Source organism: Penicillium robsamsonii (assembly GCF_028829455.1).
Source record: "Penicillium robsamsonii strain IBT 29466 chromosome Unknown utg000003l_segment0_segment0, whole genome shotgun sequence".
Lineage (NCBI taxonomy): Eukaryota > Fungi > Ascomycota > Eurotiomycetes > Eurotiales > Aspergillaceae > Penicillium > Penicillium robsamsonii.
Window position 1 is genome coordinate 6744292 of NW_026643221.1, and position 27455 is coordinate 6771746.

The window sequence follows — 27455 nt, forward strand, 5'->3', positions numbered from 1 at the left end:
GCGGTGTTGACTCGGTCTGTGCACGGCGATCCAAGGCCAAGAAGCCCCACAAGATCGTCTTATCTGCGAGTCTCGTTGAACCTCACTTCTGTTTATCCCGCATCTTTCTCCCGTGTATGTTTGAATTTTATCAGTCATAGCCAGAATTTGGATGTCTTGTTATCTTCTTGTTATTCTGACATCGGCCGGATCCTATTAAGTCCGAGATGGCGCCCGAGGCTCCTGCGGATACCGCAGGCCCGTCCTCCCCACCACCTCAACTTCCAGAAGGCTGGTAAGTCAATCCCCGAAAATCAAAGAACCTATCCCCTGTATTCTAACAATAATATTTGACAGGCTCCCTCAATGGGAAGGTGTCCGACGGAAATGGTATTACGTACAGCGGACGACCGGGAAGTCGCAATGGGAGATTCCCACCGAACCCATCGTCTTGACCCCGTCAACAACACCGACGCCCGGGGCAGGGCCATCGCAGGAGCCAGCATTACATCCGACAAGCAGCAGTACTCGAGAGCTGGAGTCCGTGGGCACAATGGCAGGCGGAACGTACTCCGCGGCGGACAGTGCGAGAATTTCCGTAGGGAATCGCGCTCATTATGTCTGCGTAAGCATTGCAAGAATGGCACTGATGGTGGGATAGAATTCCCTTGACTCCCAGATATATGGGTCTTCCGGGGTACCGGGTTGGTATTCGAATCAAACGGGTCAACATCTGCCCGGCGGATATGAGCAGCAGCTTGCCGCAAACGCAGCCGGATATGGCACGGTATGTTCAAATATTCGACTCTCACAGATATTGATTGGTTGTGGTACTTATTTGTCTCTAAAACCAGTTGCAACAGGGCGTTGTTGGACAGATGAATGGTGTTCAGCCCGCATTCTATGGAAGCCAGACACATCCAGGGTATCAACTCACGGGTCCACACCACATGGGCCAAAGTATATCCTCATCTGCGTGGGGTAATAATGCAGGTACATATCAGGGACACCCAAGCGGTTATAACGTGATGCAACATGCACAATCCTTCCAAGGATTTTCTGCAGATCCTGCTGGATTGCATAGCCAACGGCCACCAGCCTCGTGGACAGTAACCAACAATCCGCAGGGACAAATGGCAAGTTCAATGCGTGGAGCTCCTTCTGAACCACAGTGGCAATTGGAATCACAACAAGGGCATTTGAACGCCCCTGGTGAGGGATCGACCCTGCATAAGCCCTTTTTTGGGTCTTACTCATCCACCCAGCATATGGAACAGTCTTCGGCAGAATTCTCTCGTGCCTCAAATCCTTCCCTTGCCCGGGAAGGGCAACCCCACCGAAATTCTGTAGATAGCTTCCCCAACCATTCGCCGCAATCTATGCTTGATCAAGGTAGATTCGGACAAGGCCAACCAGATCCACGTTCCCATACGCAACACCCTCACACGGACCCTGCATTGCAGGGATTTTCACCGCTGCAACATGTGCAGAGTCAATACCAACAGCAGCACATGATACGAACACAGCCAGGAGCACACCACGGCAATATTTCCCAAGGCTATCAGCAATATCAAAACCAATTGGCGCAAGTCGGTGCCAAACAATACTTTTCGAAGCATCAACCTGGTCCTCAAAATGGCCAGACAGGCTTCCCTGAAACAACAAACGTTCACCAAGTTCGTTACGACCAGTCGAGTCACTATCCGGAGCATCTCGAGCATTCACAGGGGAAGACAGGAAGAGGTTCGGAGTCACAATTTGTCAGTGGGCCGTGGACGTCCACACCGCCGTCTGCTGGACAATTGTAGGCATCAATATGTTTTTTTTTCATCGTTATGGTCAACAGGAGCACAGGCTATGATTTTTCGCTTTGAGTGGCTTCCATGGAGATTTTTATCTTCCTGCGCTGTTTGTGTTTCAGTATAGATTCCCGGGTTGATCTTTTTCTTGAATTGGGTTTTGTGCCAAACGACATTCGATCCAACTAACCCAAATTCCTATTCCCGAACGCGAGCTGCGAGTATTACACAAATCGGGTGTTAGTGACTCTGGGGATTCTTGACTCCAAAATTAGAGCGACGCACACCGAACTAGAGCATCATATTACCCACTGGGACATCAAGACAGAAAGGCAGTAGAACAAGAGTCGAGTCACAATTTTCATCTTAATATTCCAGTCAATTTCACGAGGTCATTGGTGCCCATGTGGAGCGAATTACGCAAACAACATGGGAAAGGTGATTTTAATGTTCTGTCCACTTCCTTTCCTCTACTTCTCTCCTTCCTTAACACCACCATTATCCCCGAGGTCTCAGCCATCCGTCTTCAACCCCCACAAGATTTTTCTTTATCACAATGGCTCATTCCTGGGATCACGAGAGAGACAAGCAGGTAAGTTTGCTCATCTATGGGTATAGTAGCAGCAGCCTACGGGATGCTAGTTCTTGGGCTGTTCTTACCCCAGCTGGCCCTTGGTTGCTCGTACTCAGAAAGTATCGGTATCCATGGCTAATGGTTGGTAGTTGCTTGTAGCCATCCTGGCTGTCCATTCTCCGCTGGACTTTGCCGCCATTGCCAAAGCGATAGGACAGGGTAAGTACTTCAGGGATTTCTACCTTGTCCCCCATGAGACTCTTTGCCCTACGTGCACATTACACGAACTCATCTAACAAGGTGTAGGCGACAGCACTGCAGCCGTGAAGAACCACGTCTATTCTCTGAAGACCCGCCAAGAGGCAGCCTCTGCGCAATCTAAGACCAATCACAAGGCGGAAAAGCCATCAGGCCGTGGGCGCAAGGCCACCAAGTCTCCCACCAAGCGCAAGAGCGCCTCACTCACTAAGCCTGAGAAGGATTCCGTTGTCGAGAACCAGGGTGGGGATGGAGATGGCGATGAATCCGGCGGAAGTCCCACCAAGCAACGCAAGCTCTAAAAACTTCTGCTTCTTAGACCTGGCATTGGTTGGGAGATGAATTTGATTCTGACTTTCATGGAGCGGTTTCTGCGACAAACCGAGGGAAGGGATCGTTTGGCTTTCTAGGCCTTTCGGGCATCCTATCATCCACGTATTCTTGATTCGAAAGAAAGTAGATTTTTCATTCATATTCCTTCCTAAGTAGCATGTAGTTTTCCTTCATCGCGCGAGTTCTATTTGAGATTTTCTCTTCTTTGAAGCGGATAGGAACGATGGTCAGATGAATGGAGACGGGGGTTGACAGGACACAGATGCGATCTAGGCGTGGAAGAACTCAGTGTGTTCATGAGCCCCAGGGAATACGGGCTGCGCACCATCAACATCGTAATTAACATCGATTCTTTCTTTCAGCCTTATCTCTATGGTAACCTAGTTGATATGGCTAGGGACCACACTTTTGAAAGGCCTTAGCGATCCCATATTAGATTGGATATAAGCAGTCCCACATTTCGCTCTATAATTGTCAAAGAGATTTGCGGTTGGCCAAAGACAATCTAACCTCTCGCACTTGACTCTCACTACCCATGTTATTCCATATTGTTGCTGATTCTGTTGTGCACACGGACCCAACCTTAGCGTTCTTGTGGCGATGTTGTTCATGTTGCTCATACCAGTCATGTAGTCTCATACTGATCGTTTGATGCCGGTCATGGTGGTCATGCTGTTTCTCGCCTATATATTTAAACTATAGAGTAGTCAATATCTACAGTTCCACTTGTGTATCGCACTACTGGTAGTCTATAAAGATGAAGAAGAAACGTAATGAAAGAAGGTAATTGGTTGCCTGTGCACGATGAAGTGATGGTAAAATGTTCAGAGCTCGTCCGAGCACTCTTTCAATCTCTCTCTTCGCACTTCTCTTCATCCGTCACCCCGAAAGGTCTTACTCGTTTCATCTTGCCTCGACTTGCACATATTCTACCACGGGGTACGTTCGTTCACTCTCAATATACTCCAGGGATGGTACATACTGCTAGCCCCCGTGAGATCTAATCTTTGTTCTCGGTCTTCTCGTCACTTTTGTTCACAGGGAGACTGACATCATTTGCTCCAGCCAGTTTGACGTTCACCGCAGCAATGAAGATAAGCTGGAATGAAAAGACCGATGCCAAGGCAAGTTCCAGATAGCCAATTATTTCCATATTATCGATATACCATTCATTTGTTCCATATCTTTGATACCCTTGGTGATTGTGCTGGGCTGCGCATTCATTTATTTTGACCCGGACGTCAACGAACTTTACCCGGACCGTCACCAGGACGGACAATGATGTGTTTGACCAGCCGTTAATGGCCTTCAGTCGAACGGACAATAATTCGGTGGAACCGTCATGGCAATACTTGACTTTCTACGCCTTTTGACGTCTCTTTCGTTCTCAAGCCTTGCCGTATCTCCATCTTCGTCTTATTTCAAGAACTAACCATCCTTTTCTTTAGTTGCTGGCTGGCATCCTCGCCACTAACCCCACTCCTATCGATTTCAACGCACTCGCGGAGTACATGGGCGATGGTTAGTGCCACGCGGAGAATCCTCGAACTCTATACTGCAGCCTTTACTCCTGAACCCCGGAATATGGCACCTTTCTTCTATGTGAAACTTACTTGTGGCCATAACCCACCTACGTACATACGCATTTTCTGCACCTACACCTCCTGTATTCCTTATGGTCTGTGATTTGCGCCTGCAGTATGTGCCCTTTTTTTATTGTACGCACCCCACCAGCCCTCCCCATTTGTTGTCTGTCGTGCACAATTTGACCGGATATTTTGGCTTCCATCCCTCATGCCCTCTTCTGCTCCCTTTCCATGCTGATACATACACTATACTAACACAATCCTATAGGAGTTACTGCTTGTGCTGTTCGCCACCGCGTCACTCGCCTTCGGGCTAAGGCTGCGGAGCTGAACGATGGCAGCGGAACCTCTGCTCCTGCTTCGCCAGTGGCCAAGAAGCGCCAGCGCAGCATCACAAAGAAGTCTTCGAAGGTCGCTGCCGCTCAGTCCAAGGAAGTCGGTACTGAGTCTGCCGGAGAAGGCCCGGTCCCAAAGGATGAGGAAACCGACAGCGCGGATGTGAAGGGCAAGAAGCGCAAGATCAAGCACGAGGATACCGAGGAGTAAGTCCCTGTTAATTGTGAGGATATTAGCAGAAATTTAGAGTCCTAATATTGTTTGATACAGTGCCTGCTTCATCAAAGAGGAGGAAGCTACCTCTGACCTATAAGCGTGATCCCTACGCTTGCGTTTCCTCTTTCGTTTTCTTTACAACGGAGCCGTACAGGTGAACATGGTGAAGGTGCCTGCATGATGATGGTATCCGAGCTTTATTTAGGGAAGTTTTCGGGATCTCAGAGCTGGGAGGAATACTGGGATGCGCATTGAAACAATTTACAAGGGGTTATGATCAAATGAATTTACAGCCACTGGCAATGAGCTTAGCTAGTCGGGTCTCTTTGCTCGCAATACAAGACAGTTACTGATCCCACTAATCTTCATTTACCTGCATACGGCAAGAATAGAAAAAGTTAGACGGCCTGATCGTCAGTCAATTCTACCATGGATTTCGGTGCAATCCGGAAAATGGGCACCGTCCTTTTTTTTGGGGGGGGTCTTTTTTTCTGCGAACGATCAGGTCACAGATCCCTTGCTGGGGAGGAACAAACCACCCAATATGGAGACCCGAGAAAACACAAAGGCAAAGGCAAAAGCAAGCGGCGCAAAGCGAAGACCAATTGAGGGGATTCAGGGTGCCGAAATCTCGGGCGATTAACATAAATCCCCTTCGTGAATGACATTGAGCTAGTTGGGCAGCTGGTCGGAGTCGGAGTTGTGGTCCTCGTTATCCTCGGTCAAATCAGCATCTCCCTTTCCATTGTCAACATCCGGCGATTCTTCCTTGGCGTACGAGTGAAGGCGGGGGTTGATATGCTCCAGGTCCTTCTCTTCTTTAACGAGGGACTCGACAACAGACTCATTGCCTTCCTCTTTCTTGACATTTACTTGTTCATCGTCGCCAGCGGCAGCGTCAGTCATAACGCGCTTGCGTTTGCGTGAAGGACCAGCAGGAGTCGAGGCTTCGGCAGCCTTCTTTCGGGGAGCACTCTTTTTGGGAGTAACCGGGTTAGAGGGGCCGGAGGTGGCAGCATCAGGGTTGCGCGCACGATTGAGCTTCTTGATGCGATTCAACCTCTCCTTGACAGCAATAGGTGTAGGCCGGTGGTCTTCATCTTGGGCAGCTGAGGGGGTGTTAGAATGACCATTTTGGTCATATAAAAATTGCTTGTGATCGCGGGGCGGAGAACTTACGCCAGGCCACGGCGACCTTGGCCGCATCAACACTCAGGTGATGGGTTTCCAGAATGGTGGCGAGGAGCTTTATCAAATGAGAGTTGTCAGTCACGGTTTGTCATTTTCAGATATGTGTGCATAGACCTAGAGAGGGAGGCCCACACAGAGGTAAAATAGTAAAGAAAAGGTGAAGCAAAAGAAAGGTTGAAATGATCCAATCAAAACTCAGCCTGAAAGGCATTTCGTATTTCTTGCAAGCAAGCATGACAATGGGTTTGCCCGGCCTGGCATAGTGCAAGAGCCAAAGCCAATATGAGCAGCCTAGACCGATCACTTCGGCCTCGGCAATCTGATTAAGAGGAAGTGATAGCAAAGTCAAAAGTAAACTCACGGTTTGGTCAGCGATGGCGTCCCACTTAATCTTCCCCATGTTGAATGCTAGTTCGAAGGGTGTGTGATGGATGACAGGATGACAGATGATAGGATGATAAGATGATGTAGTTGGAAGGGTTCGAGTTCAACTGAAGTCAATTTAAATGCAGCGAATAAGAAACGCAGAGGACAAGGAGGAAAGAGAAAAAGAGGAAGGGAAAGGTTGGGGGAAACAATTTGATGGGTTCCGATGAATGCGATTAGTCGTCAATTCTCAACCCTTGCTCGTTCATAAAAACGAAGCAAACGACCCTAAAATTGGTGTGGGTGTTCAGGTAGGTTAACTACCTAGGTATGCTTAGTCGAGCATGTAAGACATCTATAATTAATTCAATGATATATCCTTTTACACCTCTTTGATCCCGAGGAGCCTTCCCCAGCATGAGGTCTTCTGACTTACAGATGCATCTAGATATTGGAAGGTATGTAGATTGGCATTAGGAAGCCCTCACGCCAGATCCGATTTGGCCTTAAGTACGTCGCTGAAATGTTTAAAGATCTACCAAGGTGACAATGGGACCTCCACGACGTCGGCGATACATCTAAGAGAGGGGCAGCAGGGACTTCTGGGGCGTTGTATGGAATTAAACGCTAGCTGAAGACCAGGTGAAATGGCCGATGAAAGACATCTTTTCGGTGGTAGCCTTTTCAGAGATCCTTCCAGATATTCTGACTAGATGTCTTTTTTTTCAAGATATTTCTTCCCCCTCCCAGTTTTATAGGTAGAAGGCAGATAAAAAGCGGTAGGCTTAATTTGTGAAAGCGAATTTGCTATGTACAACCTTTTTATATGCGCGTTCTAATCGCGCACCTAGGATAGACTTGTGGAGGCAGGTAGCGGTATGGTCTGTGATTTAGAAAACTAAGATCATTCATGTCTTGTGTACGCCTTGTTGGCTCATTTCCTTCAATATAGACATAAAATGTGTTCTTCCTCTTCTTGGAGGACGGGAAGGGCCCGCTATGCAGTTAGCTATGAAGGCAGGAGGAATCGATTCCATGCCCAATTCCTCATTTAGTCCCTTACACATTGCTCTGATCTCTAAGCGATTCTTATATGTAATTTGACATATTTCAGTCATTCCTCCGAACAGCGCTAGGTCCGTTCATTTTCCAACACGCCTTCTCATTATCCGGGTTGGGGCAAGTGGTAGGTCATCTTGCTCAGATAAGTGCGGCGAGGTAAGAGGGCCGTTGCTAACGTTACTCTCTCCATGCTTAAGCCTTGTTGAATCACGAGCGTTGTTCTCAGGCTCGTCATATTCCACCGATTCGCGGACACGGTTGAATCTAGGGGGATTTTGTTTACCGAGATGACCGGGCTGGATATCTTCATGGGCCGGGGAGCAGCGGGAAAGGGGGTTGGGGACAGATGTGACTATCCCATCAGATGAAGAGGCGAGCTGGTAATGCAATCTTTTGGAGATAATTTTGGTGCGTCTCGTTGAAGGAGATTGGCGACGATATCTAGGCTGCGACACACGCCGGGGCGATCTTGAACGGGGACGGCGTTGAGATACGCGAGGGGATTTGAGGTTGCTGTGGTTGTCCTGAGTTGAGTCTGTGACGCCTGAAAACAAATTGCGCTGCAACCAGTCGCCGACACCGGGACTTCCTTCAAGTTGAGACAACCCCAGGGTGTTTGGATCCTCCGGGTGCAGGGAAGGCTTTTTGTGTGGCAAGGCGGGTTGTTCGCTGTCACATGAACCCTGCTGTCGTGAGGATTCACGAGCAATATCTTGATGGCTAGGCCCAGCTACCGAATCCTCTATCCCGAGCTCGGTATCGCGGGAGATATCCAGTCGCTGGTCAACTTTTGGAGACTTCTGGCGCCAACCTGCAGCCCGCCGCTTCACAGACAACCACGAATACTCGCGACCAGTCTGTTCACGAAACCGCGACGCGAGATTCACCCAGAAAGCTTTCACGGGTACCTCGTCCTTAGGTACGGAGGGCAATTCTTGTTCATAGAGTCTCCTCAGCACGCCCTCTTGCGCAAGGGTAATTTTCTTGCCACGACCTGTGCTAGGGCGGTGATCGATTACTATATCGCCCAGCTTGGTTCCACGGGCTGATGCAAAATCCATTGAGGAAGTCGCAGGACCCGTTGCCGGGTTCTGGGGTCTTATGTTTGATTGGCGATCATCTGGTCTTGTTTGGCATGGGGACGCCACGCTGCCACCGGGTTGGATCAATTGGCTTGAATATGAATGGATAGCTCACGGTTGGACCCACAGATCAAGACGATTAAGAATGTCGGTGGATATATTCTAGCCGAAACGAGCATGAAACACGCTGGAAGTGGGTCGGAAAGGTCGGAGTCGCGTCGCGTCGTGTCTATCCCGCGTTTTCAGCTCAAGGCACGTGATTATCATAAATTAAATTATCCACCTTCGAGGTTCAGTGCATTTTCATTTATATTGCTGATATATTTTGATTTTGTTTACTCAAGAAGCTCCTAAAGTTCCAAGATTCCAAGATTACAGAGCAGTCTTAGAATTTGGGGCACTTTTTTTTTTCTGCGATCCATTGCCAGTGAGAATCAAGGTAAACAATAAGAATACAAGCCTGCCCATTTAACAATAAGAGGCCTTTAAAACACCATGCAGTCCTGAAATATCTAGAATGTACCCCATATAGCAAGAAATTATGGCAGAGCAGCTGCACCAGGACAGCCGTGCATGAAAGACAAGAGCACGTGAACCACGTGGTTACAACCCTAAACTAACTACAATGGAACCATCCTTTCAACTTCGGGGGTTTCTATTTAAACTACCAGAAGTCTCATCCGGGGGAATCTCGGACATCTTTCCACCTAGAAATGGCGTTTCACAGGACTTGGGCTATAACAAGGCAATTGGCTTTGAACCTAGAGAAGAGCATAACTCAAAGACTCTGTTACAGAACACATCTCAAGTCGAAACAACGAAACACGATGCAGGGGAGTACGTAGAAAACTCGACCGCGTCTACACAGAATGTGAACAGTGCCCTTGACTAGCTAGAGAACATGGGAACGAGCTTGGCGCTCGTTGCCTTTTCGGAGTTTCAACTTTGATATTCAAATTCAATATGAGGGGTATATACGTATATTCATGGATGCCAATGATCCAGTCATTTGCCACCCAATATCATGTTCTGGGGCACCTCCACTAACGCCAAAAACGAGCAAAATTCCATGTGAGCAGCATTCATCAATTCGGAGATCAAGTCCAGCCGGATCACCTAATGACAGAGCTGAATCCATTGCGAAATAATATCCTCCATGTCATGCGCAATACCCCACTGTGAAGATAAGCATCGGAAAAGCTTTTGCATGGAGTTGAGCTCATAAAGCAGATTCCTGACAGCGCCACTAATAGAAAACGGAAGTGAGGAAGTCCCATTTCCATTCTCCACAAACCGCTTTGTCTCCGAGCCAGATAGAGGCCGAATATTTTCGTGGCCCAGGTTGAGGTCCGAACGGGACAGCAAAGCATCTTGCCATACGATATTGTGAGGCAAGTTCACAGTGGCGACTCCGGCAAGTGAAAGGACAACGTATATTGTCGCGGCTGCGAACAGTGAGCTGGGCATGTGCACGACGTGTGCACGTCCACGCGGTAATTGCTCTACGATGTCTTGGATGGCGACCGCGTGGAGGACGGCCCGCCGCGCGTCTTCTGAATTAGCCCATTTGACTAGATCGAAGCCCGGACGGACGGTTCCGCATCCACCAGAAACGTGCTGGGAAATATTGTAGCGCGAGCAGACGTAGCGGGAGAGGACATCGGAGTTGATCATTGTATTTAGGCAGACTGTGTGCCAACGCAGGAGAGTTTCAAGTCTTTCTGCCGTGGAGAAATGGATGCTCATCGATATTGTCTCGTGGACTTGAGCTAGAGCTCGTCGGACGTCTGATTGGCTAGGAACTCCCACGGCTAGTTCATTATCATCAGAATCGGAGATCAGAGATTGGAGCCCTTCTAGCACGACACGCAGTGCGAATGCAGAGAACTGGTACTCCAGAGAACGGAAGCTCCCGACAGGTGGGAAGAGGGAGCGGAAAACCATCCTAAACGAGGACTGATCCGGCTTTGGGGGGTGCATATGTGTTAACCATTCATCGGCAGTACTGGCATCAAAGGCTTCCTCACTATTAGGGAGGCTGAGTGGGTTTGCCACATGGCGAGAAGAGGCACCATCGCTCGCCGTTTGAGCCACAAGTCCATCCAGTACGTAGTAGGCTAACAGGACGCGTTGTTGGATCTCTCGCGCAGACCAGATTCGCCACTGGTGCTCTTTTTCTGCAGCGGGAGCATCGATCGAGGGCAAGTTGTCCATTGAGTATGACTCGCTTTCATACATACCGCAGTGTCTTGCCCATAAGAAGCCTAGCGGATGGAAGACCTGGCTAGTGGTTCGAATTGCCCGGTTCTTGGATAGTGCCCCATATATCTGTCCCAGCAGAGCTGTAATCATCAACTGAACGCCCTTGCAGGCATCATAGGGACCATTATGTGTGATTAAGGACTGCCATGAAGTTGAAAGTGCGGTATGCGCTAGGTGCCACAGAGCTTCCCCTTTTGCAACTGAGTCCTTGGGGCCTAGGTATAAAGAGCCAATGGCGATAGCATTGAGGAGGAGAGGATGCGTGCATTCTCGGAAAACAAAAGTCGCACGATGCAATATTGGAAATGTGGGGATAAAGCGGACGAAGAACATGTGGAGACATTCGTCTAGAAATACCGAGGTTATGGACGTGGCTTTGACGGCGGCAGTAACACTAGATGACTAGGTAAATGAAAGGTCAGTTTCGATCATATCTGAGTTCAGCCTGTATCTTGACTGCGGTTTTTGAGTCTGCCCTCCTCTGAAAAAATGAAACGCTGAACTCACCAAGCTTGTTACCATCTCTGTGACATCTCGCACTGCCTGATGTCCTCCACCCGACGGTATTGCGCCCACAGAAGTCCTACGATCGTCGAATAAATTCGGAGATCCAAAGTTCATGCCATTGATATCCTGCACAATAGGTGAAAAGGGCAAAGTACCAAGCGGGATCTGCCATTGATCTGTCGTATCCGAGGACATCAAGCTCTGGAACAAGTTTTCTGAATCAGGCCAGACCAATGCAAAGTCCACCTCTAAAGCAGCATTATGCATACTCCCATGATCTTCAGGATGAGACTCATCCCAGGAGTGAGTGGTTGCTGAATTTGACGCCAGATCAGCAGTGGAAGCACTGCTTGTATCCCAAGAAGCGAGAGAAGCCAAACAGGTAGGCTGTGACGGCAAGTGAACCTCAGAGGAGTCATTCCTTGCATTGATAGCACGAGCGTGCAGCTTTTCATGGCGAGTAAGAGCATCTTGTCTGGCAAAGGGCCGTCGACACTCTTTACAGACATATGGTTTGGACCCGGTATCTAAGTCATCTCGTCAGCTGGTTGGGTGTTTTTTCTTTTCTTCTTTCTTCTTTTAGGGAATTTCGTATAGGGATCTAAAGCGGCCAAGGATCGAATGAAATTAGAACATACGGCAACGCTCATGTCTCTATAGGGACCCGTTAGCTATCTCGTATCACCTGTCCCTCTTTCGTGGGGAAGCTGGATCTGAAGCCAAGTCTACTCACCCTCAAGTGTTCGGCCTTGGAGAATGATTTTTGGCATACTCGACAAACCAGTTTCTTGCCTGGTTCTTTAGGTGCCGTCATTATCCCCATTGACGACATTTTTGATGAGGAGAGGAATAAACAGATCGGATTGTGGAGAGGTGATTGTGGGGTGTGGGACTGCTTATGCGATCACGGTTATACTTTGCCCAGAGTGCTTGAAAGATCTTGAAGACTATAGACCAGCTTCAAATGTATATTTATTGTCCGTTAATAATACTAATGTGACAACAAGCAATTAAGGAGTGAATTCAAGCATTACCCCGTGGGGGTGCTTACGCGTTCAAGCATTCGAGCGGAAATAAGCGTCGTGGCAATACAGCCAAGAAAGTGTGGCTGCTACGTTCTCCCAATTTCTCTACAGACTTCCACCCGGCAATGCTCAGACCAAGTCTCATCACGTGTTTCAAGGTTACGCGGCTTTGGAAATGTCTCGGATGTGGTTTCCCTAGCTGAAGGGTGAAGCGAAATACATACAGGCAACGCCAAGGTGTCAAAATCACTTCGGCACTTGGCTCGGATGGAAGCGGCACTACCCAGTAAGAAGCCTCATCGGCTAGCCGTGTTCAACTGCCATGTATCGGTCTTATGTGCGACCCCATGACAACAATCTCTTTAGCAGCATCGTGACTCGCCAGTGTCGACGCTTTCCAACCAGGAAGCGTGGAGTGCCTCCGCATTTCTCTCCATTTTCTCTCCAAGTCCTCCCCATTTCCTCCCCGAAGGACCCGCAACGGAGCCGAAAACTCCGGAGAATATGCACCTACCCCGGGGGGAGCTCCGACTGGGCGAAGGTCGTGGGGTTGGTGTCCTGGTCGTGCACACTCGCCCTAGCATTTTTCGCCAGCACCTCGCTAGTTTCGCGTGCCAAGAAGAAGTACTGTACAGAAGCCCCTAGACCTGTCATCATTATTCAATACTCCCCCACATCTCCTTCGACTATTCTCATGACAATCAACACACCACCTTGGGTCATAGCTAGAGAGTAACTCGAGCCTTTGAGCGCATTTCTGATTCCATCTTTCTCATCGAGAGTCCCAAACATGTCTTTGGAATTGCACCCGAACTCGTCTCGACGAGACCAGGTCGACGAGGTGCTAGACACCAAAGCCGACATCGATCTGATTGAGAGCGCAGGACATGGACGGGAAGCCACCTACGCCGAGTCGATGACTGCTCGTCTCCCAAAAGCCCACCGAGACTATCTGATGGAGCGACACGGGACTTTGGAACTCGATCCAATTCCCGGAATGAGTCCAGCTGACCCTTATAACTGGCCGGAGTGGAAGGTAAGTCAATATCCTGCTTGTTACAAGATGACTTCGTCGCGAATGATCTTGAAACAGGATAAATGCAAAAGATCCAATCGGACAGAAGACTGACGTATCAACGCGCAGAAAATGATTAACCTCATCCTTGTGGCGTTCCACGCTTGTATGGGCACATTTGCCGCCGCCGCCATTATCCCTGCCTATTTAGACATCTCCACAGCACTCGGTGTCGAAATGCAAGATGTTGCTTACTTGACCTCTTTGCAAATCGCCATCCTTGGAGGTGCGCCTCTGTTCTGGAAACCGCTGTCCAACCGGTACGGACGCCGGCCTATCTTCCTCGTCTCTCTCATCTGTAGTCTCGTGTGTAATATCGGCTGTGCCAAGAGCTCCACATATGCCTCTATGGCTGCTTGTCGGGCTCTCGTGGCTTTTTTCATCTCACCTGCCTCCGCCATTGGCAGTGCGATCGTGATGGAGACGACTTTCAAGAAAGACCGTGGCCGTTACATGGGCGTTTGGACACTGATGATCACCCTAGGTGTCCCGGTTGGGCCTTTTATCTTTGGCTTCGTCACCTACCGCGTTGGTTATCAGTGGATCTTCTGGATCCTGGCAATGGTAAGCTCACATTCCCATAGTAGTCAGTAACCCGTTCATAAGCTGATAAATCCAAAGATCAATGGAGGCCAATTCATCTTGTATCTGTTCTTCGGTCCTGAGACCCGTTATCTGGGCAAAGGCATCGACAACAAGGAGTCAACGTTGAAGATCGAGTATATGTCACTGCGACGGATCGACCCGACACCATTTTCATGGTTTGAATTCGTGCGCCCACTGACAATGGCTCGACACCCATCAATCCTCATCCCGGCATGTGCATACGCAATGGTCTTTCTATTCGGTAGTGTTCTCACAACCGTCGAGGTGCCCCAACTCTTGCAAGAGAAGTTTGAACTCAACTCCGAACAGCTAGGCATGCAGTTCCTAGGCGCGATCATAGGCTCCGTAATCGGTGAGCAGATGGGCGGCGTGCTGTCAGACTTCTGGATGAGCCGGCGCAGCCGGCGCAGCCGGCGCATCGACCGCAAGGCCGAGCCCGAATTCCGACTGTGGCTCAGCTACTTCGGTTTCGCGCTCACCATCATCGGCGTAATCATCTTCCTGGTCTGCACACAGGAATCACCCAGCGGACACTGGAGCGTCTCGCCCATTATTGGCACCGCTATTGCCGCTGTTGGGAACCAGCTAGTCACCACGGTGATGGTGACTTATGCTGTTGATTGCTTCCCACAGGAAGCTGGTAACATCGGTGTCTTCATCACCTTTGTCCGACAGATATGGGGTTTCATTGGTCCTTTCTGGTATGTCTTCTATCTCCCCTCCATTTCTTTTTGCGGGGTCGTCGCTCACCTCGATTTAGGTTTACTCCCATGTTCGAGAATGCTGGCATTGCGCCCAGCGCGGGCATTTGTTCGGCGCTGATTGTGCTCGTCAGTATTATTCCCACTATCTTCCTGCACTGGCGGGGTAAGATTTGGCGTAACGAGGAGTAAAGGTATCAGAATGGAGATCGACTTCGGTTTCCGCGTCTCTTGTTCAAACCTTCGTGATTATTGTTTTCTTTTAGAGCATCGGGTGGTATGATAGAGTGATCGGGTTCGGGTTAACGTCGGTTAAGTTAGACTCGGCATCGGCGTCGGCATCGAACGTGGCAAGGTGGTTCCAGTCGTATATAGCTTGATCCATGAATTGTATGAATTTTCGAAGACATGTGAGAATTGAAGAGAGAAAATATCTGAGGTCAGTACAGAATAGGCATCAAGAAGACTGGTTGAGTTCTCTTCAAGAAAGTGTTCATCTGTAGGGAGGTGTATAGAGGCATCAAATTTTGATGCGAGGAACCACAACATTTATGCAAGTAGATGAAAAGAAGTAAGGGGAGAGGTTTGACGCAACAATAGAGAGGTTCTGCAAACACTCTTCCCAGTAAAAAAAGCCGCAGACTTTTGAGCAAACCACTTCGAACGGGGACAGCTCGGGACACTGTCCCGATATAAGCCCGTAGCGCTGAAATCGGCCAATCGTGGGTCAACGAAACTCGCATGTCCTGTCAGACCACTACTGATGAAGAGTTCGACTTGCGGTCTGGCCAAGAAATGTTTCTAGCTGCGTACTACAGGGCGATGTGGCGGGAGACGTTTACTCCGCACAGGGAAGATTCTATATCCGGTTGAGCTCTGTGATTGGTCAAAGCTTATTAGTGCTGGAATCCCTTACTAGTATATATCCAGTTCGATGAATGTTGATGGTCATTAGTGGTCATGTTGATTGTGCCATGTATCTATAGAGATTTGGGGGCATATGAATGAATTTGCAGAAAATGTCTATAGTATTCAACGGTTGTTCTGGCAACCGTAAGTCTTATTGGACATACATAAATGGAGAGCTATTGCCTCAAGAAGTCACATCTATCATTTTATAAACTGAATTCGTTACTGGTGCGCGATCTTGTTGATAAGTGTTCCAACGTGTGGCAGCAGCTCAACGGCGAATTCGTCGCCAGCCTTGATAAATTCCTTCGGGTTCTTTGCTGCGCCGACACCGGGCGGAGTGCCAGTCAAGATGATTGTACCGGCAGGCAGGGTGGTGCCTTGGGAAAGGAAGCTGACCAGCTGGGGGACGCTGAAGATCAGGTCACTGCAGGATAATTCAATGTTAACTCGTGTTATTTTGTATAGCATAAGCGATGCGAGGCAATTACAACGTACGTCAGGGGGCAATCTTGCATCACGTTGCCGTTCTTGAGACCACGGATCTGGAGCTTGCTAGCATCGGGGATGAGAGTCGCGGAAACGAGCACTGGACCTATACATATCATTTCAGTGTAAAATTCTTTTGAATAGAATATATCCCACAATAGACATACCAATCGGGCATGCACCATCGAAACCCTTAGAAAAGGACCACTGGCTCTGATTCATCTGGGAAGTGCGGCTGGAAACATCGTTCGCAGCCGTGTAGCCAAGGACGTAGTCGAGGGCCTCAGACTCGGAAACATCCTTAACATCACGGCCAATGACAATAACCATCTCAGACTCGTAGTCACCAGTGTTGTCCTGCTGTGTAATCTTAGGCAGAATTGTTGGTGCAGGCCAGGGATCCGCCAAAGAGCTGGCCGGCTTCATAAACAATGTCGGGACTTCTGGGATTGGGAGAGCCATCTCCTTGGCGTGGGAAGCATACTACAGTGCGCATCAGTAGCCGCATTGACCTCGAATGTTTGTGTCGTCCTTGGAAACCCACGTTCAAGCCAATACAGCGAATAGTTCCAACCTCGCTTTGGGCCAAAGGAGACAGAATACGCGCGATGGTCTCCGTTGTATCGGTCACATTGCCAGGACTCAAGACTGAAGTACCGGAGAATGGGCGCACGGCAACCTCCTTGCCCTGGTAGAGAGCTAATCCGACATCCAACTTGGCATCGACGGGCTCTCCAATTAGAACCTTGGCGGGGTTCGACTTGGGCACAAAGCGCACCAGGCCTATTTTCTGTCAGTCTAGGATCTGGACTCAACTTGAGAGATCTTACGTGAGAAGGTTGATGCGATTTTAGACATGGTTGTATTGATTGAAGAGTAAAAAGAGGGAACAAATATATTGAAACAGAAACCCCATATATAATCCAGGGCTTTGACACCGATAGCGGAGTAAGTCTACCCCGGCGGCGGAGGGAGAGCCTCCCACATTGTGGGGAAGTGGGAGCGCGGCGGATCTCGACTTGGGGCATAAAACCCCGGCTAATGTCGCGTTTTTTTTGAATGATTATTCATATTTCGCCGTCATGTCTGCTCCCAAGGGTCCCTTCCACCTGGTTACTGTCAACACCGTGCCCGAGCGCGCCAAGCGCCTCATCGGCCGCCTTGTCGAGGCTCTGAGTGATCGATACACTATCATTTACCTCGACAACTGCGAGAGTAAGCATATTGAGAGCCATTGAGAGTGATTTCTGTTGACAAAATCTCGCACAGAAATCGAGGACGTCGAGGCGAAGGTTAAGCAGCACAACCCCGATGTTCTGGTAAGTCCGACTTCGGAATTCGAGCATTCTAGATGGAATTCCATGGTTACTAACGTCCTGAATAGTTCAGCGCCTCTATGTGGTCCGCCGAGCAGGCCGAACAGATTCATCAGATTGCTCGCTCTGTTCGACCAGATATCAAGCTTCACGCCATTCCCGAGGGCTTGCAGGTCGAGCGTGGCCCCGACGCCATTGTTGAATATTTGATTGAGAAGGTGCCGGTGCTGCTGGACAGCTAGATATTGTAGATATGAACATGTATATATCCATACTTCAATAAATGTTTGATAGTCTTTTATGATGTTGCACTCGGTTATGGAAGTCAATTATTGATGGTGCTCATGATTGCGGACAAGACCTTGCACAGCTTGAGCAACCAAAAAGTGACATCTCGAAAGTATCACAGACCAGAGACCATAGACCTGATGCTGAACCTCCTCAGCCACCCTTGGCAGTGCCACAATAGATGTCTCTGTGTGGCTCAGATCAACATCACAGCCATCTCTCACCGGAAATCGTGCATCAGGCTAACCTTGATGGGAAATTCCAAGCCAAGCACTCAGCCGATACATGATCAATACGGATTACAACCTAAAGTTGTAGTTAGTTACCCCAAAAATGGACACTTAGTGAATTCTTGTCCAATAGTTATCTGGTGAACACGAGCATCGTCCCGCTTCGACCCCTTGGCACCTTGGCATTCAGGGTCAGCCAGCTACAGACCCCGTGGTATCGCTTCATTAGGGCGCAAAACAATTAATTTTAACGGGATCGCATATTTATAAAACCATGCCCTGCAGAAGCTTTGCTTATTCTTTCCTGCAGGTTTTCTAGTGTCTTCTTCTTGTCGAACATTTCGGAATGATCAACTGACAATTTTACTTTGACACTATATGAACTGATTCACGATTTCGAGTGAAATGTTACTTCGTCACCCCTTTGTCACGGCTCTTGCCTTGCTCGCCGTTCCAACGGGAGTATTATCACGAAAAGATGACACCAGCAGCGGCAGCGGCAGCGGCAGCGATAGTGACAGCGATAGTGACAGCAATACCTACAACGATCACCGCAATGGCCACAGCGACTCTGATGACTCTAAGGATAGTGACCACACCTCTTCATCTACGTCATCCTCGAGCGGACCCAAGTGCACAGATTCCCACCGCCTGGACTTTGAGGATCTTCAACCTTCGCACTACGATAAATACAATCGGGACCCACGTCGTGGTCATGCTAGTGCTTATAGCGAGTTGGATGGTGTCTTTTTCAAAGGCGAAGCCAGTCTCAAATACACAATCACAACACCACCCACAAACCTGACAGAAGGTGACATCGTTAGTTCATCTTTAATCACATGTCCCGTTGGCAAACAATCCATGCGCATGCTGGGCGCTGCATGGGTCGCTGCCAAAGCTCCTGCTCCTGCAGGACCCGTCAACCCCATCACATTGGGGTTCAAGGCCTGGAAGAGCAACGTACGTGTCTCGGATATCGACAATTCATACAGTGTGTGTGAAGATTTGGATCTTATACGGCTCACCACAACCGTGGACTGGATTACAGAAAATGCAGTTCAAGCCATGGACGCCGTTGCATTAAACATAACCCAGGCGGCTGATAACAGCAACAAGATTATGTTTGACGGCGTCTATGATCTCAAAGACTGGACTGATAGGGAACGGGACTTTATGCAGAGAGCACACTACGACAATGCAGGTCTTTATGACCAGATGATTGCTCTTCCAGATAGCTTATGCTCCGAGAAGAGCAAGCTGGGCAAAATTCTTATTGGATGGCCTACTGGAACACATATCAATGGGTCTATGACCAATGAAACTCTTGAGCTGAATTTCTCAGGCGCTACAGGTGCTGGGTTTGAACATTCTGGTCAAAAATGGCCAGAGACCGACACAAAAGTAAATGTGACCTTCGAACTCACATTTACGGGTAGTTTGGACGCCGCGAATTCCTCGCAGGTGGTTCTGACAGGGACGTCGAGCCACAATGCGTCGCTAGTCAGCTTTGAGAGGGTGACTGGTAGTGCCACTATCATAAGTCTCTCATTGCACTGTCTACTCATATCTTTATTGGTCAGTTTTGGGGTGATGGTTTTATGAGCAGGAAACTTTGGAAGGAAAGATGTTAACTTCTGACCAATATTAATTGATTTTTCCTCTTTTACTTCTATTTTAATTTACTTTTGGGTCATCATCTCATCATGTAAGAATCGCAAAGCGTACGTTAGTTTATCCTATTTATCCTTCACTTTTCTGCTAGTACCTCAATGGCCTTTGAAATAACTGGGATACAGGCCGAAACATGAAACGGAAAAAGTCACAAATGGCGGTAAGTAACCATCACATAGCTAGTATCCATCTCTACCTGAAACAGCGCCGTAGCAAGGACCATTCTTGCTATACATGGCCTGCAAGTCCTGGACAATAATTTCAGGAACCTCCCAAGCGGCAAAGTGACCTCCATGGGCATGCTCCTTCTGTTGAACAACCGGACCCAAGCCAGCAGCCCAAGAGCAAGGAATGATGGAAATTTCACGAGGGAGGTGCGCAATTGCCAGCTTCACACTCGGGACGTACGCAACCAACTCTTTGTAGGACTTCCCCTTGATCATTCCGGCATGTATGGTTTCATAATATATGCGGACACTAGCCGCGGGTCCGGCTGCAGAAAACCAGTAGATAGATATCCAGGTTAATATCTCGTCGTCGGTCCAAGGATACGAGTCTGTCCAATCGTGTAGCTTCTCGTAAATCCAGGCTAGCAAGGCAACAGGGCTATCTTCTAGTGCTGCGCCAATGGTCTGCGGCTTAGTGCTTTGGATTTGGTTGTAACCAAACCCTTCTTGTTTGAACCATTCACTCCGCTCGAGGCCTGATTTTTCCCGGTCATTGTACGGCAGCAATGCGTGTTGCAGGGCTGCCCATGGGTTATCGGTGAATTTAGGCGGCTGAGCCAGCGCCATGTTGATATGAGAAGCTTGGCAGTGCTCAGGGTATAGTAGACCAATAGTTCTAGTAATCCAGAACCCCCAATCTCCGCCTTGAGTCACTGTGCGTATAACTAGGTTAGTTACGAGTGTGGGTGATACATTAATATTCCTTTTGGGCCATACCATACTGATCATAGCCGAGTTTGATCATAAGCTTGTGCAGGACTTCGGCATACTGTGCGAGGCTAAATCCACGACGAGTCACGCCCGAAGAGAAACCGAAATTGGGCAGCGACGGAGCCACAACGTGGAATGCAGGACCGTCATCGCCGCCTTTCAGCATCGATAGCAGCTTGGTGACTTCAATGAACGATCCTGGCCCTATGTGTAGAGATAAGATACCGCACTACGATAGAAAAAATGATGGATGAGATAGAAGAGGGAATCCATACTTACATCCATGACTAAACAGTAGTGGAATCGCGTTCGTGTTGTCGTTGATTTGGTGGATATCTACATGTCGAACCGGGTGAATATCGGGCCCTTCAGAATCCATATTATACAAAGCTCACAGTGGATATCCAAACTGCCAAATCCATCTACTTCGATCTGCGTTTGATATTGGGGCAGCTCATTCAACTTGGCTTCCGCCTTCCGCCAGTCAAATCCATTCTTCCAATACTGTATGAGTCGTCGCACTTCTTTCACTGGAGTTCCAAAATCCCAAGGATCTTGCTCGGAGGACTCCAACTGAGTTGCGAATTTGGAAAGTGCTAGACGTTGCTGAAGGTCTTGAAGATCCTCATCAGGGACGGAAATCTTGTACGGTTTCGGTTGATCTGTCATAATGAAGAGGTTATTGTATTTAATCGATCAAAATTAGAAGTTGTCTGAGGAGGCAAGGGGTTAACCTGGAGGGGGAAGGCTTTGAGCTTTGGTGAGATGACGTCGGCCGCAGATCTCCCCGGTGTTGACAATTTGATTGGGTTTCCCTAACGGGGCCTTCACCGCCAGCCATGGCGCCCCGGGCTGGGGCATCCTACATGCCACAAAAGTCTTGATGCTTGGGGGGCCTAAGCCTAGGCTGCAATCAAATACACTGTTTGGGCAACTCTTCTCTACCTCCGCTCTCAACTTCTGCAAGTGTGATCCCATCTCAAACTGTCTAAATCTACCTTGGAGTCGTGATGTTGATATGAGAACGATAGAAGGAAGTGACACCGGCCAAACTCCCGAGGCCCTCTTGCTTTGATGTTTGGTCCGCATTGCTATGGATCGTCACTCCAGTTACGAGACATACGACTAGTACTTGTATTGAAGTAATGCGTTTATTGATACTAATGCGGGAAAGAGAACACCAGTTAGCAGTGATAACTTAATCCCTTGACAATCTTTGGTAACTAAACAATTTTGTTATTACCAAAGTCATCTTAGGGGACTAAGATTGTTGAGTCATGCCTAGGTCGGGGCAGGTGTGCCCGTTGGGTAGCCCCGACTTCAGGCAAGCCCATCAAACTCAATTAGTCATCAAACGGCCCGGGCATTTCCAAGGTTCCCGATCGTCATTCAACTCTTGATACTTCCAAGCTTGCCATTCCCAACGTAAAAGTCGGAACATGTTCTCTCTCCTGACGGTTACACGTGGTTCTCCAGGCCTCCGGGCCTTCTCCACAGCCCGTATGCTGCGGTCTGAGCTGGCATATCAGGTCTTTGGCCCGGAAAACGGCCAAGCTATCCGAGATCCTATCCTGATTCTACACGGGCTATTTGGATCAAAGCAAAACAACAGGAGTATTGGCAAGTATGTTTTTTTTTATCAGATATCTAAATAAAAATCCATATTCTTACATATTTCTCAGGGCTTTGGCGCGGGATCTGAAATGCCAGATCTTTGCACTGGTAAGTTTCCGCTTGTCCTTGGATAGACACGAAAAAACGTTATTCGAGAATGCTAAACAAATCTAAACAGGATTTGCGTAACCATGGCCATTCTTTCCATGCTTCTGAGCACAATTACGGTACCATGGCGGAGGATGTGCAGAAATTCATCAAACAGCAGAAACTGGACAAATGCGTTCTAATCGGGCATTCCATGTACGTGGTCATATCCGCATTTTGAGTGCACGCATGCACACGAATGATTTATATTGTGTATCTTGTCATACTAATAATCGGTGAAGGGGTGCCAAAGCTGCAATGGCAGTAGCACTGCGCGTCCCCGAACGCGTGTCAGCTTTGATCCCCGTTGACAACGCACCGGTGAATGCAGCACTGAAGAGCGATTTCCCCAAATATATTCGGGGCATGCAGAAAATCGAAGCCGCGAAGGTATCGAAGCAATCCGATGCCAACAAAATTCTCGAGGAATATGAAGAGGTATCGTGTTTATCTTTTTGACGATTAGGGGAGACGGGTGGCCATGAGCCTGGCACTCTACGGTACATGTTTGCGTGCTAACAACTGTCCAGTCTCTTCCAATCCGCCAATTCCTTCTTACCAACTTGATACGCTCCGAGGAAGATAACACACTCAAGTTCCGAGTGCCGCTATCTATCATCGGTGGTTCGTTGGATCATATGGCCGATTTCCCTTTCAAGGAATCCGATAACCTCCGATATAACGGCCCCACGCTCTTTGTCCGTGGCACTAAGTCTAAGTATGTTTCGGATGACACTGTGCCGGCCATCAAGAAGTTCTTCCCCAATGCGCAAATTGTGGACGTCGAAGCGGGTCACTGGGTTATTTCTGAGAACCCCGAAGCGTTCCGCCAAGGTAATTCCCTCTTCTCGACAATAATCAATAATATTTTATGCTTACACGATGATAATAGCTGTCGTAAAGTTTTTAGAGTCGACATAATTGGGGTCAAGTATATATCACGTGATTTTAGACTTTAGACGTATATGCATAGGGATTTCCATGTACAATAATAATTCACCCAGTGGTATGCTGAGTAATATTGATTTAATGGATGGGTAGCAAATCGCCGATCAGGCTTTGAGCCTATCCAGTGGCGAAAACGTATCTAATAATGCTTCTAAAGCTGACTCGCGCAAACATCGATGGTTCGCATGGCAAGTTGTAATTCAGGACGGAGGGGGAAGAAGAGACGCATGGCGACAGATACGGAAAACCTGGGATCTATGAGATCAGGTTTGAACCGGTTCACTCATCCTGCTTGCTTCGTTTTCGCCTCTTGCCCGGTCTGCTTAAAGCGTTGGGGTTCTCGGCCTGTTCCGCTCTCTTCTTTGCTTTTTTTTTCTCCTTTCTGCTAGGGACCTGGTTTAAATTTGATGGGGCAGAAGAGCTGGGAGCTGGCGAAAGCTCGACTACCGAAGAGGGTTCAGTTCTGTTCCTCTCTTCATCAGAGTCTATTACAGAGGACACCCGTCGCTTTCCTTTCAGATTTTGAACTTGACGGGGTTCGACAGATTTGCCAGCATACATCGATAGCTGACTGCTACTAGGGCCACTGGGCGTCTGCGATGGCTGTCGGGCTTGCAAGGTGGAATGTTTCAACTTTGAAGCGCTTATTGTAGAGCTGTCGGCCTGGCCCTTCCCGTTGAGTTGGACTGGCTGATATCCACCTAGCGTGGGGCCCTTGGCGACTGTCTTGGATGTCACGGGAGGCCTTGGGGTAAGAGAACGGTCATTTGGTCGGGACTGAGGTGTCTGCTGCCCATCGATGCGCTGCCCTATTGGTTTATCGAGGGTATCGGGATACGTTGCTTCTTTAGCATCGGGATCCATTGCTTCTTTTCCAAGTGACTTGAACGTGTCTTCGGCATTCCTCAGACGTTTGATGTACATATTCACATCCTCTCTTAGGCCATTGAATTGCTCCAGTGATACCGGTGGTCTCCGATCTTCAAAAGCTTTCAGCTGTCCCTGGAGTTCGCCGAAATATTTATCGTCGGTTGCGTTCCGATCTTTCAAGTCTTGAAGCTCTTTCCGGAGTGCGTCAAGAGCTGCATCATCCGCTTTTTTCCGATCTTCTAAGCCTTTCAGCTGTCTCTGGAGGTCGCCGAGATCTGTCGATGCGGTAGCGTTGCTCTCCGCAGCTTGAGTTAACTCGTCGACTTTTCGTCGAATTTCTTGGATTTGCGAGATTTGAGCATTGGCCTCCGTGATGAATGGATCGATCCGTTCCGTGGACTTGGTGAGCGTTTCGAGTTCTTCCACCCGCTCATCGGCCTTTTGAGCAATGCCTCCGATGGTGTCGTCTTGGGCTGTGATCCTGTTTTGTATTTCGCTTCGCAGTTCAAGGTTTCTCTGCAACTCAACACCATGCTCGTGGAGGAGACTCTCAATAGGTACAAGCTTATCAGAGAGGTCTTTGACCTGTTGAAGTAAAGTCGGTAACTGAGTCAAAGTCTGGAGCTGCTCTGGTGACGCCTGTGCTGCTTGAGGCCTCTCTGCACTGGCCTGGGCCTTTGTTGTATCTGCCTTGAATGACTCTGTGTCCGCTTTAAACGCGTCTACGTCTGTCTTGAGCGCAGAAATTCTGGCTTCAATTTCGGTTCGGTGGGCCGTCAATTGTCGACTCAGTTGATCAACAGAGGGGTACATTTTCTGCATGGCACATGCCATGCGATCGACCAAGTCCCCTGTGGTGATGTTGCTATATCGTTGTTCTAGTGACCGAATAGCCCTGACGTGAGCCTCCATTTTGTCCTCGCACTTTGTTAAAGCCCGAGCAAGGTCAGATACTGGAGCAAGGCGATTTTCTAATCCATCTAGCCCAGTTTGAAGATGGCTTCGACACTGCTCCAAGGTCGCTGGCAAGGACGACCGAAGTTGGTGAAACTCTGTGGTGATGTCCGTTTGATTCTTGGTCGTTTCCTCTGATTTTTTAGCCAGGTCCTCCACCTTCTGCAAAGTCTCATTGTGTCTTGCTTCCAGGTTTGCTTGACTCGACTCTTGGTTCTGGCGGAAGGCAGCCAGCTCGGACAGACGGAGGAGATCTACCTCCTTATGGAGTTTCTTAATATTGTTAAGAAGTCCTGCGTGACTCTGGATTTTGTTTTCCAGAGACGCTACTCTTGTAAGCACCCCACTATGGGTAATTGGGGTTCCTTCTGATGAGAGTCGGTCGCCGTTGTCAATGTTTTGCTGCTGGATTCTGAGTGATGCCACCAGATTTTCCTGGGCGGTAATCTGCTCCGTGGCCTGCTTCCTTTGAGCTTCCAAGTCAGTTTCAATTTGTGAAACTTGAGTCGACGCGCGATTATTCAGATCACGTCGCTTAGTATTGAGGGATCTGAGATCGCTTTCAATGGAGAAAAGCTTGATCTGAACCTGTTCATTCGTAGTTTTCAATTTGGAACTAGCGTCAGAAATGTTGGTCTCAAGCTGCTCGTTGGAAATTTTCAGTTCTTCCTCGATGGTATCCACCATTTTTTCAACGGTAGCAACTTTGTCATCAAGCTTCTTGTCGACATCTTTCACTTCATCCTCAAGCTGTGAAATTTGTGTTGTGAATTGACCAATCTTTGTAGATTGACGAGCAACTGAGTTCGCAATTTTCATCATGTATTCCAGTGCCTTCGGCAATCCGTCGGGATTATTGATGGTATGCTGCACTTGGCGAAGGTTTTCTTTGAGTTCAGCGATATCTTGGCTTCGCAAGTCCTTTTGGGCTGATCCGATTTCGATATTCCCTTTCGTTGGATCATCACCGCCGGCGGTTGGTTCAGGACGTTGCCCCATCCCTTTGACTGTGGACTCCAGACTCGTGACCCTCTCGGGTATGTTTTTGAGCTGAGCCTGAAGCTTCGACTGCAACAATGTCGAGTCGAAATTATCCTGCGCCTGCTTGGAGAGTGATCGATGCTGCACGATAGATTTGACATGGTTGGCCAATTCATCTTTGGCCACGTCCAGCTGCTGTTGGAAGAGAGCGATGACACTGGGGAATTGTTGAGATTGCTTCGCCCTCTGTAGGTTTTTGTTGATGGAAGCTATTTCCTTTTGGAGTCTCTCTTTCTCTTCCTCGCCCTTGTTCACTTTGATCAATGAATTGACCAAATCTGAGATAAATGATGTGCTTTGTTGATCGGAGGCACTTTGGCTTTCTGTGGACCTAGGGCTCAGGGCACTGTTAGGGATCGAGAGTGGAGGCACTTGTGGGAGGGGGTTTGTAGGAGTTCTTGTGATGAAGGCAGGTTTTGTGGGAGTCGTAGGGTGTGCTTGTTGGGCGTTTGACGGATGAGGATTAATTGATTGCCTAACGGTACCGGCAAGCCGAGGATCTTGCGCTTTGGTCGTTGTCTGTGGTGTCTCAGAAAAGAGTCGGCCTGAGAGTCGCTTAGGGAGATTTGGGTTAGGAGGGTCGACATCCATTCTGCTGGTCATATTCCATGAAATGAATGTATCGCAAAATACTCATCGTATTTGCAACAGAACTGAAGTGGTGTTTGGGAGGCTGACTCAAGTGATACAGTGTGCGCCCATGTCCCAGAATGGAACACTTAAGGCGCAATTTTGCTTTCTCAATGTACCATGAGCCCGTGAAAGGGTATTTATTACGGGTGTGCAAAAGTGCGGAACGCGTACACCACGCGAAAACAGGTATGGTGCGTGTAGGTATGAGCGTTGTTGCAAATGCCTAATTGATTCCCCTTAGGATAGTCAGAAGAACCACAAAAGTCAGATCAAGACGCGATGAGCACCAAATCTGTAAATTGGAAAAAGTGACGCAGATATAAATGATGTCAAACGGGTCCCCGTTTCTTTGAGGGCTTATTCTGCCGGGCGGTGACGGAGCACTTCGATCTGCGATCTGCCCTGGCTCTCTCTCTTCTTTTGCTTTTCTAGAGCTCTGGCGCATTTTA

General features: G+C 48.6%; 13 protein-coding genes across 13 annotated transcripts; 7 read left to right on the forward strand and 6 right to left on the reverse strand.

Moving 5' to 3' along the window:
* Nucleotides 1-206: 206 nt before the first annotated feature.
* Nucleotides 207-1787, forward strand: N7447_007318 (WW domain-containing protein; the record flags this gene model as incomplete). The annotated part of the gene is made up of 4 exons (XM_057231580.1): nt 207-274; nt 337-577; nt 641-766; nt 834-1787. The coding sequence occupies 4 exons, from the start codon at nt 207-209 to the stop codon at nt 1785-1787; spliced, it is 1389 nt and encodes a 462-aa protein (XP_057086670.1).
* Nucleotides 1788-2334: 547 nt separating this feature from the next.
* Nucleotides 2335-2912, forward strand: N7447_007319 (uncharacterized protein; the record flags this gene model as incomplete). The annotated part of the gene is made up of 3 exons (XM_057231581.1): nt 2335-2370; nt 2502-2571; nt 2659-2912. The coding sequence occupies 3 exons, from the start codon at nt 2335-2337 to the stop codon at nt 2910-2912; spliced, it is 360 nt and encodes a 119-aa protein (XP_057086671.1).
* Nucleotides 2913-4391: 1479 nt separating this feature from the next.
* On the forward strand, nt 4392-5178 carry N7447_007320 (uncharacterized protein; the record flags this gene model as incomplete). Its single annotated transcript, XM_057231582.1, has 3 exons — nt 4392-4464; nt 4798-5071; nt 5136-5178. 3 exons carry the CDS (start codon nt 4392-4394, stop codon nt 5176-5178), a joined length of 390 nt encoding a protein of 129 aa, XP_057086672.1.
* A 575-nt stretch (nt 5179-5753) lies between these two features.
* N7447_007321 (uncharacterized protein) lies at nt 5754-6672 on the reverse strand (the record flags this gene model as incomplete). Its single annotated transcript, XM_057231583.1, has 3 exons — nt 5754-6190; nt 6261-6327; nt 6634-6672. The coding sequence occupies 3 exons, from the start codon at nt 6670-6672 to the stop codon at nt 5754-5756; spliced, it is 543 nt and encodes a 180-aa protein (XP_057086673.1).
* Nucleotides 6673-7780: 1108 nt separating this feature from the next.
* On the reverse strand, nt 7781-8761 carry N7447_007322 (uncharacterized protein; the record flags this gene model as incomplete). The annotated part of the gene is made up of 1 exon (XM_057231584.1): nt 7781-8761. The coding sequence occupies one exon, from the start codon at nt 8759-8761 to the stop codon at nt 7781-7783; it is 981 nt and encodes a 326-aa protein (XP_057086674.1).
* A 1137-nt stretch (nt 8762-9898) lies between these two features.
* On the reverse strand, nt 9899-12383 carry N7447_007323 (uncharacterized protein; the record flags this gene model as incomplete). The annotated part of the gene is made up of 4 exons (XM_057231585.1): nt 9899-11446; nt 11552-12078; nt 12190-12205; nt 12285-12383. The coding sequence occupies 4 exons, from the start codon at nt 12381-12383 to the stop codon at nt 9899-9901; spliced, it is 2190 nt and encodes a 729-aa protein (XP_057086675.1).
* Nucleotides 12384-13366: 983 nt separating this feature from the next.
* N7447_007324 (uncharacterized protein) lies at nt 13367-15150 on the forward strand (the record flags this gene model as incomplete). Its single annotated transcript, XM_057231586.1, has 4 exons — nt 13367-13612; nt 13721-14215; nt 14273-14958; nt 15018-15150. The coding sequence occupies 4 exons, from the start codon at nt 13367-13369 to the stop codon at nt 15148-15150; spliced, it is 1560 nt and encodes a 519-aa protein (XP_057086676.1).
* A 939-nt stretch (nt 15151-16089) lies between these two features.
* On the reverse strand, nt 16090-17214 carry N7447_007325 (fumarylacetoacetate hydrolase family protein; the record flags this gene model as incomplete). Its single annotated transcript, XM_057231587.1, has 5 exons — nt 16090-16294; nt 16366-16462; nt 16524-16839; nt 16901-17139; nt 17187-17214. 5 exons carry the CDS (start codon nt 17212-17214, stop codon nt 16090-16092), a joined length of 885 nt encoding a protein of 294 aa, XP_057086677.1.
* A 224-nt stretch (nt 17215-17438) lies between these two features.
* N7447_007326 (uncharacterized protein) lies at nt 17439-17914 on the forward strand (the record flags this gene model as incomplete). Its single annotated transcript, XM_057231588.1, has 3 exons — nt 17439-17571; nt 17626-17675; nt 17741-17914. The coding sequence occupies 3 exons, from the start codon at nt 17439-17441 to the stop codon at nt 17912-17914; spliced, it is 357 nt and encodes a 118-aa protein (XP_057086678.1).
* A 681-nt stretch (nt 17915-18595) lies between these two features.
* N7447_007327 (uncharacterized protein) lies at nt 18596-19792 on the forward strand (the record flags this gene model as incomplete). The annotated part of the gene is made up of 1 exon (XM_057231589.1): nt 18596-19792. The coding sequence occupies one exon, from the start codon at nt 18596-18598 to the stop codon at nt 19790-19792; it is 1197 nt and encodes a 398-aa protein (XP_057086679.1).
* A 248-nt stretch (nt 19793-20040) lies between these two features.
* N7447_007328 (epoxide hydrolase family protein) lies at nt 20041-21468 on the reverse strand (the record flags this gene model as incomplete). The annotated part of the gene is made up of 4 exons (XM_057231590.1): nt 20041-20741; nt 20806-21003; nt 21079-21135; nt 21195-21468. The coding sequence occupies 4 exons, from the start codon at nt 21466-21468 to the stop codon at nt 20041-20043; spliced, it is 1230 nt and encodes a 409-aa protein (XP_057086680.1).
* Nucleotides 21469-22238: 770 nt separating this feature from the next.
* N7447_007329 (uncharacterized protein) lies at nt 22239-23481 on the forward strand (the record flags this gene model as incomplete). The annotated part of the gene is made up of 6 exons (XM_057231591.1): nt 22239-22423; nt 22482-22521; nt 22592-22716; nt 22803-22998; nt 23091-23394; nt 23453-23481. The coding sequence occupies 6 exons, from the start codon at nt 22239-22241 to the stop codon at nt 23479-23481; spliced, it is 879 nt and encodes a 292-aa protein (XP_057086681.1).
* Nucleotides 23482-23787: 306 nt separating this feature from the next.
* On the reverse strand, nt 23788-26964 carry N7447_007330 (uncharacterized protein; the record flags this gene model as incomplete). Its single annotated transcript, XM_057231592.1, has 1 exon — nt 23788-26964. One exon carries the CDS (start codon nt 26962-26964, stop codon nt 23788-23790), a length of 3177 nt encoding a protein of 1058 aa, XP_057086682.1.
* Nucleotides 26965-27455: the final 491 nt, after the last annotated feature.